General features: G+C 66.3%; 1 protein-coding gene across 4 annotated transcripts in view; it reads right to left on the bottom strand.

Moving 5' to 3' along the window:
• Positions 1–16,029, bottom strand: part of SPEG (striated muscle enriched protein kinase) — a 39,565-nt gene that overhangs the window by 14,539 nt on the left and 8,997 nt on the right. Inside the window, exons 2-12 of one of the 4 annotated variants that reach the window (XM_074911163.1) lie at positions 13,263–13,302; positions 11,943–11,977; positions 11,422–11,511; positions 10,965–11,160; positions 8,122–9,653; positions 6,962–7,105; positions 6,057–6,239; positions 4,270–4,481; positions 3,908–3,996; positions 3,526–3,707; positions 1,148–1,408 (exon numbers count right to left, since the gene is read on the bottom strand). In XM_074911163.1, coding sequence (XP_074767264.1) covers positions 1,148–1,408; positions 3,526–3,707; positions 3,908–3,996; positions 4,270–4,481; positions 6,057–6,239; positions 6,962–7,105; positions 8,122–9,653; positions 10,965–11,160; positions 11,422–11,511; positions 11,943–11,977; positions 13,263–13,302 — 2,964 coding nt within the window. Of the gene's footprint in view, positions 1–1,147; positions 1,409–3,525; positions 3,708–3,907; positions 3,997–4,269; positions 4,482–6,056; positions 6,240–6,961; positions 7,106–8,121; positions 9,654–10,778; positions 11,161–11,421; positions 11,512–11,942; positions 11,978–13,262; positions 13,303–16,029 lie in introns of all 4 variants that reach the window. The other 3 variants (XM_074911164.1, XM_074911161.1, XM_074911162.1) reach the window with 3 other exon arrangements.

The following is a 16,029-nucleotide window of genomic DNA, read 5'->3' as shown; positions in this document are numbered from 1 at the left end:
ATGCCAGGCTCTGTCCCTGCACGGGGCATGGTACAAGTGTTTGCAAGATCCTGTGCCCAGTGCTGGGGCTCTGCTGGCAGCAGGGTGCTTTTTTTCCTCCCCTCACAGCAGTACGGATGCCAGCAGCAAGGTGGGGCAGGAGGATGCCCTGTCCTCCCCCTAGGGTAGGGGGTCACGGCTGGCCTAGCCCCTTGGGGACAGGGTGATGCTGAAGCAGGCAGCACCAGCACATGCAGCACCCAGGGGCACCATGAGGATGGGTGCAGGCTGGGTGCTCCAGATGAGGAGGTGTGTAACGGATTTCTTAGCAATGATGGTGTCGTTGCCCACCCTGGGTAGGGATTGACACCATGATCAGGCACAGCCTCACCTCCCTGCACCCAAATCTGCTGCTGCTGTCAAATCCCTGCAGGCATACAGCCTCCGCCATGGAGGGATGCACGGGCACCAGCCTCAGGGTGTTGGGAACGCCACCGCCCCCTGCACCCACCGCATCCTGGGTTACTGCCAAGGGGCTGCCCGGGCAGGCTGGGGAAGGGGAAAGGGGTCCTTCACCCTGTCCGGCTCTGGGGAACAGATGCTGTGTGCAGCATGCACAGGCACAGGAGGGTGTCAGAGACATGGGACAGAGACCGGGTGCTGCTGTTCCTTAGCTGCCACCAGTGATGGCTTAGTGGGAGAGGGTGGGTGGCCCTGACCGCTACCCATTGTCCCTAACACCTCCCAGGCTCACAGAGACAGGTCGGTACTGGAACTGGGTGCGCAGAGGGTCTGGAGCCGGGGGTCAGGGACAGCTGGGCTCCAGGCTGCATCCTGCCAGTGCAGCCACAGTTCAAACACATCCCCTGACATTTCTGGGAGCTGCATGCATGCCTGTGAAGGAGCCGAGCAGGGTGGGACAGGGCTGCAGGGCTCAGGGTGCTGGAGCCTGTGGACTGATGCACACCAGTTTTCCCAGCTGGGGAAAGCTCCCCAGGTCCTGGGGCAGCAACCTCTCCCTGTCCCTACCTCCAGCATTCACAGCCACATCCCAGGGAGACCAGAGCCCCAAACCCAGGGGCAGGGGGGGCTGTCCACCCCTAGCAACCACCCTAGGCCCAAGTCCCAAGCAAGACCCGCCCCGGGAAGCTGAGTGACCGCCGCTTACCTTTGGCGGTGCTGAGCTTGCAGGTGTAGATCCCGCTGTCGTCCTCGTGCACGGAGGTGAGCAGCAGCTTGCACTTGCGCCCATCAAAATGCATCTTGCATTTGAGCAGGGCGGGCTGGAGCAGCCGGCCCCGGGACAGCCAGTCCACGTCCATGTCTGGCGGGCCAGCCACCAGGCACTCAAAGAGTGCCAGCTCCCCCGCCCCGACCACCACGTCCTGCAGGGGAACCACGATGGCCAGGGACTGGCACTCGGGGCGAGCTGCCCGGGAAGGGGGGAGAGAGAGAAAGAAAGAGAGACGCGTCTCAGCAACTGAAAAGCAACCATGAGAGGTGGTGGGGATGGAGCGAGGGGGGAACGTGCGGGGCACGGGGGGCCATGCGGGGAAGGGGGCCCGGTGCAGCGGGCAGGGAGTGCAGCAGGGAAGGGTGGGCCGAGGAGGGGGGGGGGGGGGGGGGGGGGGGGGCGAGATGTGGAAAGCAGAGCTGAGCCGGGGAGGGGGCCGGGGGTGAGGGGAGGTGTCCGTGCCAGGAACACACCACACAGCGCTTTACCAAACAGATTTTATTAGAGCTACAAAATAAAAGGGTCACGGCCTTGCAGCCCACCCCCCCACCAAGCCCCCTCCCCGGACAGAAGAGACCCGGAGCTGGGAGGCGCTCCAGGCAGACCCCGAGCCCTGGGGCTGCGAGGGATGTCTCACGGTAGCCACTGGCCGCCGTGAAGCCAAAGGGGCCAATGCTCTCTCTCCCCCCTGCAGCTGGGGCAGGGTGCTCCCCTGTGGGGACCCCCGGGGTCTCCTGTCTCCCACGCTCCGAGGTGACCGTTGCAGAGCTGCCACCATGCCGCAGCCCCTTCCCTACAGCCCCGGCCGGCACGATGGTGACCGTGGGCTCAGCTTGCTGCTCCCCTTCCCTGGGCAGCAAGGAGAGGAGCAGCCAGGACACACAGACAGGGGCAAATGGACGGAGCAAGAGACAAGACAGCATCATACGGCCGCCCTGGCCCGGCTGAGGGGGTGCCTGGTGCTCCCCCGCCACTCCCCCCACCCCGCCTCGGTTACGCCTCCCCTGGCCATCCGGCGAGCCCCTGCCCGCAGTTGAGGGCCCGCGCATCCCCGCGGTGCGTCCAGGATGAGGCGGTGGATGGAGTAGAAGGTAATAACACAAGGTGAGGTCCACTGCCTAAGAGGTGTCCAACTAAGAGCCCCGCAGCCGCGGCTCTGAGAGATGCACCCCCTTATCGTACTCCCCCTGCGTACAGACAAAAACCGCAGTCAGCAAGCGGAAGGGTTAGTGCAGCAGCAACGGGGGGGCCGGGACGCACGCACACGCCAGTACCGGCACGAGGGGTGCGAGTGTGCACCAAGGCACGGAGCCACCCACTGAGCCCACCCAAGAAGGGCTGTGGCTTGGACTGTCGCCCCCATAGCCCAGCTCCTGCTGGCTGTGGGGCGCGGGGCTGGCTCCCACTCCCAACCCTATGCCACTGCGCTTTGCCGGAGGCTGGGAGCGGGGTCCGGCAGGGTACAAGCAGTGCAGCCAAGGCCAAGGTGGGACGGGTGCAGCCCGGAGGGCTCAGGCAGCTGTCAGCGGGGAGGGCTGGGGGGAGCAGGGCACACACAGCAAAGGGCAAGAGGAGGGAGGTAGCATCACTCATCCCGCGGGCTCCTTCCCTGGCCTCAGGGGGATGCCAGACAGAGCCTGGCTATCAGTCCCAAGGACCCTCCCCTCCCCATCTGCACACATATTGGGCTCCTACTAGGACCAGAGCAGGGCTGGGGAGGGACAACAAGGGAAGGGGACTGGACAGCCCAGTCCCATGCTTATGGGCTATTGCTGAAAACAGGTAAGGGGGGACCTCTCCAAACTGCCCTGTGCCTGGCATTCAGCTTGCAGGCTGCCTGGGGCAGGGAGGGAGGGGACATATGTCCCCTGCAGGGCCACCAAGGGCAAAAGCCCTCCCTGCGCAGCTAGGGGCAGCACATGGTCCCAGAAACGAAGACATGGGGGGACGTGGGGTTAAGCTGGGCTGTGAGAGGCAGCAGGCTCTGGCTCAGGCTGGCGGGGACCCTGGCACAGCTGGGTGGTGGAACCCAAGGCTGTGGGGGTGCACATCTGGATGGGGCAGCAAGGCAGCCTGCCTTCTGCTGCAGGGCCAGCCTCTGTGGGCAGCCCCAGGCACACAGCTCCGCTTTCCTGCTCCCAGCCTGTGCCCACCTGCACTGCAGCAGGGAAGGGCAGGCTCGCTTGTCCCCTTCTCCCACAGCACCGCCAAAGGGGGGTCTGCAGTGGCCCTTTCCCCACACAGCTCATGCAGGGCACTGGAGCCAGCTGGCCCCTCAGGGCCGGGTGGAGGATGCGCTCAGGGAGCTTTACCTCTGACCTCCAGCTTGGCCTCGCACTGCTTGGTGCCATACTCGTTGACGGCCTTGCAGGTGTAGAAGCCAGTGTCGGTGCGCTCCGCCGCCAGAATGTGCAGTGTGAAGAGCCCCCGTGCCCCCTCCGTCTCCTCCGCATGGTGCCGGCGGCCATACTTCACTGGCTGACGGTTCCTCAACCTGCTCAGGACACGGGCAGAGTGGCATGGTCACGCCTAGCCCTGCACACCCAGCCTGACTATCCCCCAAAGACCCTTTTCCTCCACCCCCAACCCTGCTCAGGACCAGAGGTCCGAGCCAGTCATCCCCAAATGAGGAAGTCACCGTGCCTGTCCCCTTCTTCCCTGCCTAGCTGTGACCCAGCGAGCACCGGGACTCACCAGTAAATGATGGGCTTGGGCTCCCCGCGGACACGGACACTCATGCTGACATCCTGCCCCTCCAGCACTGACTGGTCTGACAGGCACACCTGGGGAAGCAGGGGTCAGAGAGCATCAAGCACCCGCCTGCAGCCAAGGCCACGCATCCCCACCACTGCACCCAGGGCTATGTGTTCCCCGTCAACAGCAGCCCTGGAGTACCAGGGGAGCCAGAGGGGTGGACGCAGCCTAGGTTCCAGGAGCACCCCAGATCAGGGGGTAGGAAGGCCTGACCTGGCACCTCCTGGCACTGGGGACCACAGGGCTGTGGTCACAGGGCACAGCTCCCCCTCTGCCAGGTCCTGGGTGTGTTGTCAGCTCACCTCAAAGGTGGGTGCAGCCTTGAAGGTGCTCTCCAGGGAGCTGTGGGCAGCCCCGTGCTCGGCTCTAGGCTGCAGCTTCATGGCTGGTCGGTGCTGGGGGGTCCCGGACTCGGGGAACTCTTCCAGGGGGCTCAGGTACTCCTCGTCGGAGGTGATAGGGCTGGCCTGGCCGAGGGGGGGTGCCAAGTTGCCATGCCGCTCCACGGCGGGGGCTAGCACAGGAGAGGCTGGGTAAGGAGCTGGCAGCAGCCAGAGCCGGGCAGGCGGGTCAGGGCACCCCTCCCCACCACCCTGCACCCCAGGGGTGCCGGGGGACACCCATCCCACGGCACATCCCAGCTCGGCAGCAGCCAGCAGCGAAGGGGTGCGGGGCCGCGCCGGGGGAGGGGGTGAGAAGCGCTCCACGGGACGATAAGGGGACGCGATATCCCGCAAGGCGACAGCAGGGCTCAAGTGGCTCTTACGCAGCAGCCCGCGCTCCCATCCTTAAGCCGCCCGGATTCCCGGGATGGCTGTCCCTGCCCCGAGCCGGCGAGGGCTGAAGGTGACATTGGCAGCTGCGCTCCCCCAGCAGCCCGCCCGGCCGCCTGCCCGCTCCCCGCGGGGCCGGACCCGCCGGCGTGGGTGAGGAGCCCACCCGCGGCCGGGATGGGGGACCCGCGGGGAGCGTGCGGGAGCCGGGGGTGGGGAGCGGCGAGCGGCGCGGGGTGCTGGCAGAACCCCCCCCGCCGCGATGGGGGTGCTGGCCCCCCTCCAGCCCGGCTGCCGGAGCGCCCTCACCCCCCCGCCCCTTACCGGGGGAAGACGGACGGGCTGCCGGGTGCAGGGCGAGGGCTGTGCACCCCCCCGCGCCCCCGCCATGCCCGTGGGCAGCCCCAGGGCGGAGAGCTGGAGTGGGGGGCGACCCCCGGCTCCCCGCCACCCGCCCTCCCGCACGCCCCCCGCTGGCCCCCGCACTCACCGCGGGGCGCGGCCCCGGCAGCCCCCGCCCCGAGCCGCGCCGCGCCGCGCCGGGCCGGGCCGCACCGTCGAGCCGCCGCTGCCGCTACCGGGGCCGGGGCCGGGGCCGGGATCGCCTCCCGCCCGCAGCGCCGCCGGCCCGCTGAGCCCTCCCCGCCCCAGCGCCGCCCGGCCCCCGGGGCTGGGCCAGCAGCGCGGGGGAGGGCCCGCCGCCGGGCCGGGGGCTGCCGGGCCCCTTCCCGGCCCCCCGCCGCCGCGTCCCCGGCCGGCCCTGCCCGGCCGCTGCCGCCCCGCTGCGCCAGGGAGTGGGGGGGGTTTTGGGTGCTTCCAAAAACTTGGAAGCGTGCTGCACGGTCCCCAAGGGACGCTCTCGGTTTGGGGAGTGCCTTGGGTCTGCGGCGGGCTGGGTGTCCCCAAGGCCAGCAGCGTGGAGGGCAGGCTGGGTATCCCCACAGCTAATAGTTTGTGCGGCAAGGGTATCCCCACGATTAGGGGGGTGAAGGGCAGGAGTACCCCCACAATTTGCAGGTTGGAGGGCAGGCTGGGGTATCCCCATGGCTAGCAGGGCACAGGCAGGCGTGGGGGAGGCCGGACAGTGGGCTGCTTGCTGGGTGCCGTGGGGTGCTCACAGCCTGACCCTGCTCCCCCCTCCACGGCAGGATCCCTCTGTGCTTGCCGGGATCACGTCAGCTGCTTTGGTTCAGACAGAGCCTTGTAGGGTAAGGAAGCCGTTTTCTTCCCAGTGACAGCAGCGGCCGAGCTGGCAGCCAGCCTGCTGCCGCGCCGGCCCTCCCACCGCCGGCCGCCCTCCCGCCGCCGGCACTCACCGGGCCGCACGCTGAGGATGGCACTGCAGCAGGTCGCTCCCACCTCGTTGGCCGCGGTGACAGTGTAGAGGCCAGCATCGGCTACCCGGGCGCTCCTGACCAGCAGGGTATGACGCTCGCCCTCCGCCTTGATGGGCCGCGTCGTGCTGCTCCGCAGTGGGACCCCGTCCTTTCTCCAGGACACTGCTGGCAGAGGCGAGGGTCACTCGTGGGAAAGAGAGACCAAACTCCCCCGGGGGTCTGAGCAGGGTCCTGGTGAGGCCAGGCACTCCTCTGCCTGGCTTGGGGGCCCCCTTTGCCATGGGGAGCAGCCCCAGGTTCCCACAGCCTGATGGAGACAGCGGGGCTGGCCCCTCTCTGAGTCCTAGCATCGTCCTCTCCTCCAGAGGAGGCTGGAGGAAGGAATCGAAGCCTCTTAGCTTCTTTCTTCCCAGCTCTCTCAGCTGGTACTGGCTCTGGCTGCGCAGCTGCCCCTGCCCATGTCCTGGCTACAGCATGCCTGGACCCCATCAGCCCTGAGCCAGGCACTGGGACTCTGCCCCCGGGAACCACCTGAGCTGGCCCAACAGCAGCCCAGAGCACCCCCCATGCCCGTGCAGTGCTCGGCGGCCCTTCTTCTGCTCTCTGAACAGCCCAACCCAGCACAGAATGGCAGACATCTTGCCTGCACCCTGCCCGCACCCTGCCTCTGCAGGCAGTGCCCAAAGTCTTCACTCCTGCCTGGGGGGAGGCAGAGTGAAAAGAGTGCTCCCGTGGTGGGCACGTCACCTCCCTGAGACACCAGATTGGGGCTGCGTGTCCCACTCTGCACAGTGCAGGTGGCCCCAAGGGGGGTGAGATGTGGACACGCAGAGAGCCCCTCTGCCACATGCACCCCCTGACCCCCCAGCCCCACGATCGCTCACCTTCTGGCTGGGGGTTGGCTGTGACAATGCACTTGAGCAGCACCTCTGCCCCCACGGCCACTGCCATGTCCTGGATGGGGATCTCAAAGATGGGGGCTTCCAGGGGGTCTTCACCCGCTGAGACATAGGAGTCGTCGGAGGACTCTGGACAGGGAGAGATGGGCCCCATGGCTGTCAGCGTGGAGAGAGCGGGTCCTGTGCCATGCCAGGCTGGATGCAGGCCAAGCAGGGGCCTCGCAGCCCTCTGCCCAACCCTGCCACCCCGTGCCCCACACCCTCACAGGAACATTAGCAGGTCCCCAGGCCATGCAGTAGAGGAAAGGGCCACATCAGGGGCCACCATGGCACAGTGCCTGCAGCGGGACGAGGCAGAGGACACAGGGCAGGGAGCGTCCAGCATGCTGTACATCCCTGTACAGCATAAGGGATGAGGCTACAGCAGGGTGTGAAAGGAGGAGGGTTGTACAGCCCACCGCTGCCACTGCTCCGAGCTGCCCCAGCTCCACACGGGGTGCTGGCTGCTCAGCTCTTCCACATCAGCTTCAGTCTCCCTGCTCCCTCCCCTCCCATGGCCCCAGCACACGAGCAAAGGTCCTGGGGCTGCGCCAGGAGCCTTGGGCACATGGGTCTGGCACTGCTCCAGCCACAGCAGAGCTTGGAAGGATCTCCTGGCCCAGGTGCAGTCTGGTCTCACCCCTGCGTGTTGGGATGGGCAGAGCACCTCTCCCCCAGCCAAGCCACCGCAGCATCCCCTGGGGACGCTTGGGCTGCACACCCTGCCTGGAGCACCGAGCACAGTCCAGCCAGGAGAAGCTGCAGTGGGTGTCCTGTGCCCTGGGGGACCAGCCTAGGCCAGGGCTGGGTGCCAGAGGTCAGCACCCTGTGTCCTTCCTGTGCCAGACAGGAGGGACAGAGACATCAGCAATCATCATGACTCAAGGCCCAGTAAACTGGTATGCAGGCTGGTCTGTCCTACAGCACTGGTTGGTGACAACATCCCCAACCTCCAGAACCGTGTCCCCCCACCCTACCCCTGTGCTCTATGGCACAGCCTGGGCTCCCCGCACCTCCCAGGGGCAGGCTGGGTTGTCCCCAATCCCACTCAGAGGCTGGCCAGGCCAGCTCTGTGCCTGCAGGAGGGCAGAGAGCAATGCCCCTACCTAGCTCCGGAGAGGTGGGCCTGGCTCGGCGCCCCTTCCCCTTGCTCCGAGTGCTCCTGCTTTCTTGAGCCATCCGGCCACTCTCTTTCTTCTCTGACACTTTCATCTGCCTTCTCTCCACCTCCCTGCCCAGGCCGTGCTGCCCTGCCCAGCTCCTCTCCAGGCGAGCCTCCTGCTCCATCCCCGGCTTTGCCCAGGGCAGGAACCGCACCTCCACGGGCACCTCTGGCCGCCGGTACAGCCCGTGGGGCACGGCCAGCCGGGTGGCCAGGGCTTCGCTCACTGCCCCAGGGGTACGGGCTCCACCGGCAGGGCCCCCGTCTGGGCACGGACTGCCTTCGGCGGGCCCCGCCTGCAAAAGAGCCACCCTTCCCTGCGGGGTGGCTTGTGCTAACGGCCACTGCTCCTTCTTCTTCACTTCCCCGGTGCCTTCTTGCTGTGGACCCTTCCTGGTGCCCACATCCTCTGCCTCAGTGGGCTGACCGGCTGCTGTGCTGCCCCGTGCCAGGGCTTTCCTCCCGCGCTGCCCCCCCGGCTCCGGCTCCCCGTTGGGTCCCACCAGAGCCACGCTCGAAAGTGCCAGGTGCTGGATGACGTGCGGGCTCTCTGCTGGCGAGAAGGTCTTTGGTGTCAGTGCCTTGCGCCCACCAGTGCCCTGTGAGGAGGGGGTGCAGGGAGCACGGGGGGCGGCGGGCTCGCTGGCTGCTGGAGACGAGGGTGTCGGGGGCAGCCCAGTTTTGCACAGCTCCTGGGAGCGCCGCAGCTGCTGCTTGGAGACCGTCCGCTTGATGCGGCTCAGCTCCTCTGCAAACTTGTGCTCGATTGCGTAGACACGACCAGTGAACTTGCCCCGCTCGTCGAAGGATGCAGCTTTCTGCCGGAAGGCCAGACGCCGGCAGGCCGCTGTGCTGCCCAGATCCCAGCGACCGCCTTCCCCCACATCCTCCCGCGAGCCACCCAGTGCACTGGCACGGCGTGAGCCAGAGCCCGGCTGGTCGAAGGAACGCGTCTTGCGCAAGGGTAGGCAGGGGTATGCGGGGAAGGGGCTGTCCCCCTGCTCCAGGCTCCTCCGCCGCTCCTCAAAGTACTGCAGCCTCTCGAAGATCTTGGAGCTGGAGCGCACCAGCTTGGGGGATGCCCGGACGGAGATGCGGCCAGAGGCGTCACTCATGGGTGTCTGGGGACGGGAGTCTTGTGTGCTGCCCTGTGAGTGCCCCGAGGACTTGGGCTTCTTGATCTTCTCCTCGTAATCCTCAGGGACAGTGTCCTGGTACTCAGTTGGCACTGAGGTCTTCTTGCGGGGGGTCACGGGCGTGAAGGAGGGGACGCCAGGGCCACGGGTGGCAGGCTGCGACGTGGCACCAGCAGGTGACGGCAGGCACGGGCCGGCACGAGGAGACGGTGAGCGAACGATGGGTGGTTTGGCAGTCAGCGGCAGGGCAGCGGGGGACCTCGGGGGCTCAGTGCCAGGTTTTGGAGAGACAGGTCCGCTGTGGGGGTCATCTCTCCGGTAGCCCCCCTGGGGGATGCTGCTGCAAGGGGAGACAGAGGAGCACAGTTCAGAGCCCACCCTCACGCCTGGCTGCATCCCTGCTCCCAGCCCCACACGACAGTGCCCAATGGGGCATGGCAATGGGGGCAGGTGGCCAGGGCAGCCCTGGGACTGGGGAGCCTCAAGGGGCCCTGGTGAGTGAATCCGGCCACCCAGGGACCACTGGGAGCTGGCTGGGTTGGATGAGAGTCCCAGGCTCCTGTGACACAGCGGTATCCCCTTGCCCAGGGCTACTTATGTGAGACAGCTAAGTGATGCTGGGATACCCAGTGAGTCCCCTCCCCAGGGCCACCATGCAGACAGGACTGGGGTCTGTGGGATGCCTCAGTTCGCCGGGGTGTCCTGGTGTGCTGGGGCAGCATGGCACAGGTCAGTTCTTCTGCAAGGCAGAGAGGGTCCCTGAGGCTACAAGCCCTCCCTGCACACATGCTGCTGCAGGTGCTACCCCCCACCCCACTGCCCCTGGTGGGGCTCGGCGATTGCGGTGCAGAAATCATAAGGTGGAGATGAGGTTCTGGTGGAACAAGCAGCCTCAAACAAAAAAAGGGGCAAGATGAAGGTCAAAGGAGCAGGCCTGCGGGGATGGGGACCAAAGGCAGTGGGGAGGGACAGGGACTCTGAGCACGTCAGCCAGTCCTGGGAAGGCAGCATGTCCCTGGCCCCTGATGCCACCCCTGTGCGGTGGGGACTGTGGGTGGCAGAGCCTTGCCAGTGGGTCCCCCAGGCTGCCACACACCCCCAGGTCCCCACACCCTGGGCTGCGCAGAGGCTCTGCGGCCGGGCAGGATGAGGGGACACCCACAGCACAGCCTGCAGGTGGGATGCTGCAGCTCGTGCAGCAGCACAGGGGTTACCCCCAGCCCCAACCTGGCCACAGCAGAAAGGCCACTCCACGTCCCCCACTTCACGCAAGGGCCTGTGCCCTCCTGGCCTGGGTTGCTCCCACCTCGTCACCAGGAACAGGCTGCCTACTGCTCAGAGCCCCCGATCCTTATCCGGGCATGGTGAAGGCAAAGAAGGGCAGAGGGGAGGAGATGGCTGTGGGGGTTGGAAGGAGATGGCCCCAGCGCGATGTCCCCTCCACGCGCTTCCCCTGGCTACTTACACGTGGAGTGAGAGCGCCCGTCCTCGGTACAGGCTGAAGGCGCTGCCGTACGGGTCGCTGGCCACTGAAAGGCTATCCTCCGACCCCCAGCTTGTGCCCACCAGATTAGCCCGTGATGCCCGCACCAGCGGCTCCACGCCCAGGTGCCGGACCTCGGCGCCGCGCGGGGCCGGCGCGTTTGCTTGCCTTGGGGTTCCCTGCGGCTGCTGCCAGGCAGCAGGGCGGAGGTAGGGTCCCCGTGCAGGGAGGCTGGCATCCGTCTCCTTCTCCACCACGGTCTGCTGGCTGCCCGACCAGCTGGAGCGCTCCTCTGCCTGCGACAGGGCCAGCACCGAGGTCGGCGTCGTGTTCATGGAGACGTCCACGAGGGTGTCGGACCCACCTGGAAGCAGAGGGGTGAGCCGACACCAGGTGCTCATGGGGATGAACCCAGCACCCTGCTCAAAGAGGGCTGAGTCCTGGCGTGTCCTGGGGTGTCCCAGGGTGTCCCAAGCAGCACCCTGCTGCCCCAAGCCCTCCCCCCTTTGTATGAGTGGATCACAGCTCCCCCCTGCCATGGAGACCCCCAAAGCAGAGCCCTTTTCAGGGCCATGCCCAGCAGCCAGTGTCAGGGCTTGGTGCCAGCCAAATGCCCCCTGCTCACCCGTGGGGGTGCTGAAGGCCGTCTCATCCTGGAGCTCACTGCGCTGCGTCACCTGGGGGTCACTGGGCTCATCCTCGCCCGTCTCCGAGTCTGGGGGAGGAGAGAGCAGGGAGTGAGGGGACACAGGGACAACAGGCCAGGCTGGCGCTTCCCCTTGCAGACCCACTGGCTCCAGGGACAGGAGAGCAGTGCCTGGGCAGCTCCTGGAGGAGGCAGTGCCAGGGCAGGGGTCATGACTGTGACCTGCAGGGACAAGCGGCCAGAAGGGAAAGGCAGGACTGGTAGTGGGAAAGTCCACCAGGACAAGGGCAGGCAGGGGAGGGCAGGCAAAGTGGGCAGGAGCAGCGTTAGATGATGGAAGGAAGGGAGACAGTGCCAGCGGTGGGAATGCAGCTGGTGGAGGCGGTGTGGGGACAGGGAGGCAGGGCAGGGGGACAGCAGCAGCGATGGGGCAGGGAGGCAGGCTGGGGTACAGGGCCCACTCTGGGGGCAGAGCTGGCATCGGGCAGGGGTCTTCCTACCGTAGCTTTGTTTCCTGCAGGAGCGGAAAACTTCGCTTCCATAGGGGCAGCAAGAGAGAGAGAGACATCAACACCCGGTTATCGGCCCGGCCTGCGGGGACGCGGGGGGCAGCAGGCAGGGACCTTGTCCCCAGCATCTCCCCATGCTGCCATAGGGCAGGGACCTGCTGGGGCAGCACTGCAGTGGGCCATGCCAGCTCAGAGAGCCTGGCACCCTGTGCTGGGCTTCAGGTCCAGGAATGGGGCCAGGACTGGGCATTTGCCCATCTCAGGACCTCACAACAAGCACACCATGCCCTACCCCACCTCATGTCAGAGGTGAGGCACCCACAGGGTGTGGGAACAGGTCTGGCACCCCCAGACTTCCCCACCACGTCTCCACTCTGCACCCATGTTCGCTGCACATCTCCCGTGCTGCACACAGACCCTCCTCGCACACACACCATCCCACCTTGCAGTGCACGGCACCATCCCCTCCCTGTGCTACAGCCACAGCCTGCCCGGCAGGACAGCCACCTCCTGTCCCCAGAGCTGCTGCAGCTGCCCCACGGGCTGGCCTCACAGCTGCAGCACCTGCACATCCTTCTGCTCTGTGGGGTACCACAGAGGACCCCACCCCATGCCCCAGCACCCCCAGCAGCACCCAGCTGCAAACACCCTCCCTCTGGCACATACACGTGCATCCCCTACCCCACTGGTGGCAAGTGCTGCATGATTCAGCCATGACCCACATCACAGCCCCAGTTGATAAATCAGGGGTGCTGAGGGCAGGGCACCCGTGAGAGCCTCCCCACGGGCAGGATGTGACCAGTCCAGATCAGCATCACCCTAACGTCCCATACCAGGAAAGCCATCGCCATGCAGCCAGGGAGGGCCAGACTTTCCTCCCTGCTGCTGTGCAAACTCTCGCAAGCTGCCACAACAGACCCCTGCTGCAAGGGCTGTGTCCCCTGCCCCACCACCACCCCCCTCCACCACACTGCCATGGCATGGTGGGGGGCCAAGCTGCTCCCTCTCACCCCAAACCACCCCTCTGCAGACAGCTGCCCCATGCACTGCCACTGCACCACCGCTCCCCAGCGCAGCCATGACAGCCTGGCAGCCCCTGAGGAACCGGAGCTGCAGGGACAGGAGCAGCCCAGCCTCACAGGGGACACTGGGAGCCCCCAGCCGACCGGGACCCTGTTTTGGGGCTGGCAAGATGCAGCCCAGCCCTTCCCAGCCTCTGCTTGCTGTCCCCTCAACACAGCGGTGGGGATGGACCCCATCCCAGTGCACTCGGGGCAGCGAGGGAATACAGGTCCTGGTAACTCAACGCACCATGCGTGAAGCGCCCGAAGCGCCGTGAGTGGCCGGTCTTCTGCAAAGGAAAAGAGAAGAGAGCGTTACCCATGGCACGGTGCCATGTGTCTGCTCACGCACGCACGCACACACCCCATCATGGCACATGCAGCACCGCTCACACCCACAGTCACTCACACACACACTGTCACAACACGCATGGTGCCACTCATACCCTCCCTCCCGCTGGCAGGGCACACCCAGCACTGCTCTCTCTCTCTCACACACACACACACACTCGCACACACACATCCCTGGCTGCACACCCACGGGTTACCCACAGGCACACACCCCCAGGCACACACCCCCATGCACGCAGACACGGATGGGTGTAGGTGGACATGTGTAGCACATGCCCAGCTATGCACGCACACACACACACACCTGTGCACGCACACACACACACTCTCCCCTTGGTGATGGCACTGCACACCCCAGCCCTGCGCCGCTGCCCGTGCAGGGGGGTGACACTGTGCACCCCAGTCTTGTGCCACAGCCCATGCCCGGGGAGCAATGGCCCTGGGCAGCACAGCTGCCCCAGCACCGCTGCCTGCAGCCAGCACTGCCTGCAGCAAGGTCTTTGCCCGGGTGGTTGTCCAAATGCTCCGCAGCCCCTTCGAAGCCACTGCCCCCGTGCCAACATGGGGACTGGGCCAGCAAAGCATCTTCCAGGTGCTGGCCCAGACACCGCCACGGGCACTGGTCCAGCGTGGGGACAGCATCCCCCACAGCGAGACTGTGCCAGCTGCAAGAGAGGCTGCCTGGCACAAGCGGCATGGGACTGGCCCGTCTGTGTGGGGCTGGAGGCATGGGGGCTGCGCTCGCCCGCGCTGTCTGGGCAGGCAGTCGGGACTCGAGCATGGGGCAGAGCTGCCAGGAGCTCCCTGCCAGCTTGGCTGCCCTCTGCGCCACAGCCCAGAGCCGGGCACCTGCTTGCCAAGGGAGGGACCAGCTGAGGGTGACCTGGCTGCCAGGCCCGGCATGTACCAATGCCATTTCCCAGGAAAAGAGGGATGGGGTGATCTCCAGGGCAGGCAGGAGTGGAGATGTGGCATGCAGACAGACAGGGTTGGGGCTGCCAGGGCTGAGCATCCTTTCCAGCCAGTCGGGGTGCTGAGGGTCTCCCCAGGACACTGGTGCCCCATGTCCTGTCTCCTCAGCGTGGAGCCTAGGTCCATACATCCCGCTTTCTTGAAGCCCTTTGCTCTGCCAGCCCCTCCTGCCACCCCACAGCTCCCAAACAGGGTCACAGCCAGCCAGCCCCGGGGAGAGCCAGCCAAGCATGGCCAGCAGTTAGTTGCCTTTGGAAGGGCAGGAGGCTCATTTTTCATGTCCCAAAGCTGCTGCCACTGCAGCGGCAGCCTCTGCTCGTGGGCAGCACTTGGGGGCTCCCACCAGCCCCCTGCCTGCATGCGATGCTGGCTGGAGGGCAGCAACTGCACGAGACACATTTGTATTCAGGCTGAGCCAGGCTTCACCTCCCCTCCTCGGCTGACTATGCTGGTTCTGGCTGGCAGCCCGTCTTCCAGGCCAGCAAAAGATAGATGAGTGATTAACTGCACCATCGGCGGATAATTCCCCCATTAAAAAATGAAAATGCAATTGAGTGCCATTATCGGGTGCTCCTGCGGCTTCCCCAGGGACTGGCGCCATCAGCTCCCCATCAAATACGATGACTGCACCCAGCGGGCCTGGGATGGGCTCCATCACCCAGAGCTACGGGGTGGCTAAGCCCCCTCCCCTCTGCCTGCAACAGGCAGGGCACCCTGCAGCCTGGACCCCCTTGGGCACAGCACCCACCTGCAGCTTGCCAGGGAGCAAGCACTGGGTGATGCAGGGTCACCCCCAAGTCAGGAGGTGGAAAGGGGGCAGGAGCAGCTCAGGGCTTGCTTGGGGTCTGGGCAAAGGGGCCAGCTGAATAATCGGGGGTGTGCTCCCTGCCTGGATTTCATTTGCAGCCTGGGAAAAAGGGGTGGGGGAGCCCCAGGAGCCCACTCTGTGCCCACCCAGACTGGGGTGGGGAGAAGGGCTGGCTGGGATCAGCACCCAGCTTCAGCCCTGCCCCACAGGGCACCTGGGTGAGACCTGCCGCTGCCTCCTTCCCCTGTGCTAGGCACAGATTCACCCTGCCCCGTCTGGGATCCCACCCTGGCCTGGCACAGGGCATCCCTAACCATGGCCAATTGGAGCCAAGGGGAGTCAGGGGGAAGAAGAGGCCCCTGGGACCCTGGAGCACAGCCCTTGCAGCCTGCTACCGCTTGGCATGTGGAGCCACATGGCACTGGTGCCACTGGTGTGAGACAGGCAGACAAGGGTGCAGGGATGGAGTGAGGTGGGCAGGAGGTGGGTGGCTTGCCCAGTTCAGAGGGACAGACACTGTGGGTGTCCTGATATACCCCGTGCTCAGCCAGCAGTGCAGGACCCTGCCCCACAATGCGGGCAAGCCCCTGGGCCTGCTGTCCCCAAGGGCAGCTGGGACAGCCAGGCAGTGCCATCCACCCGGCCCCGGGGGGACCCCCCACCACGCCCGGCTCCTGGTATCCCTGGTGACCTGTGTCTCCCAGGGCACCCTGCACCCCTGGTAAGGGGCTGCGGGTGACAGCCCCTCCCCAGCCCCTGCTGGTCCACCAGGCAGGGTGACAGCGGGCAGGCTACGTGCCTGCGCTGGGTGGAGCAGCGGGGTCGACTTGTGCACCCCGGGGGAGTCGGGGGTGGGGGGCTTCCTGTAAAGATGCCCCCCATCCTC

Source organism: Athene noctua, chromosome 7 (genome assembly GCF_965140245.1).
Source record: "Athene noctua chromosome 7, bAthNoc1.hap1.1, whole genome shotgun sequence".
Taxonomy (NCBI): domain Eukaryota; kingdom Metazoa; phylum Chordata; class Aves; order Strigiformes; family Strigidae; genus Athene; species Athene noctua.
Note: the sequence above shows the minus strand (reverse complement) of the source record. Positions and strands in the feature narration are given on the sequence as shown.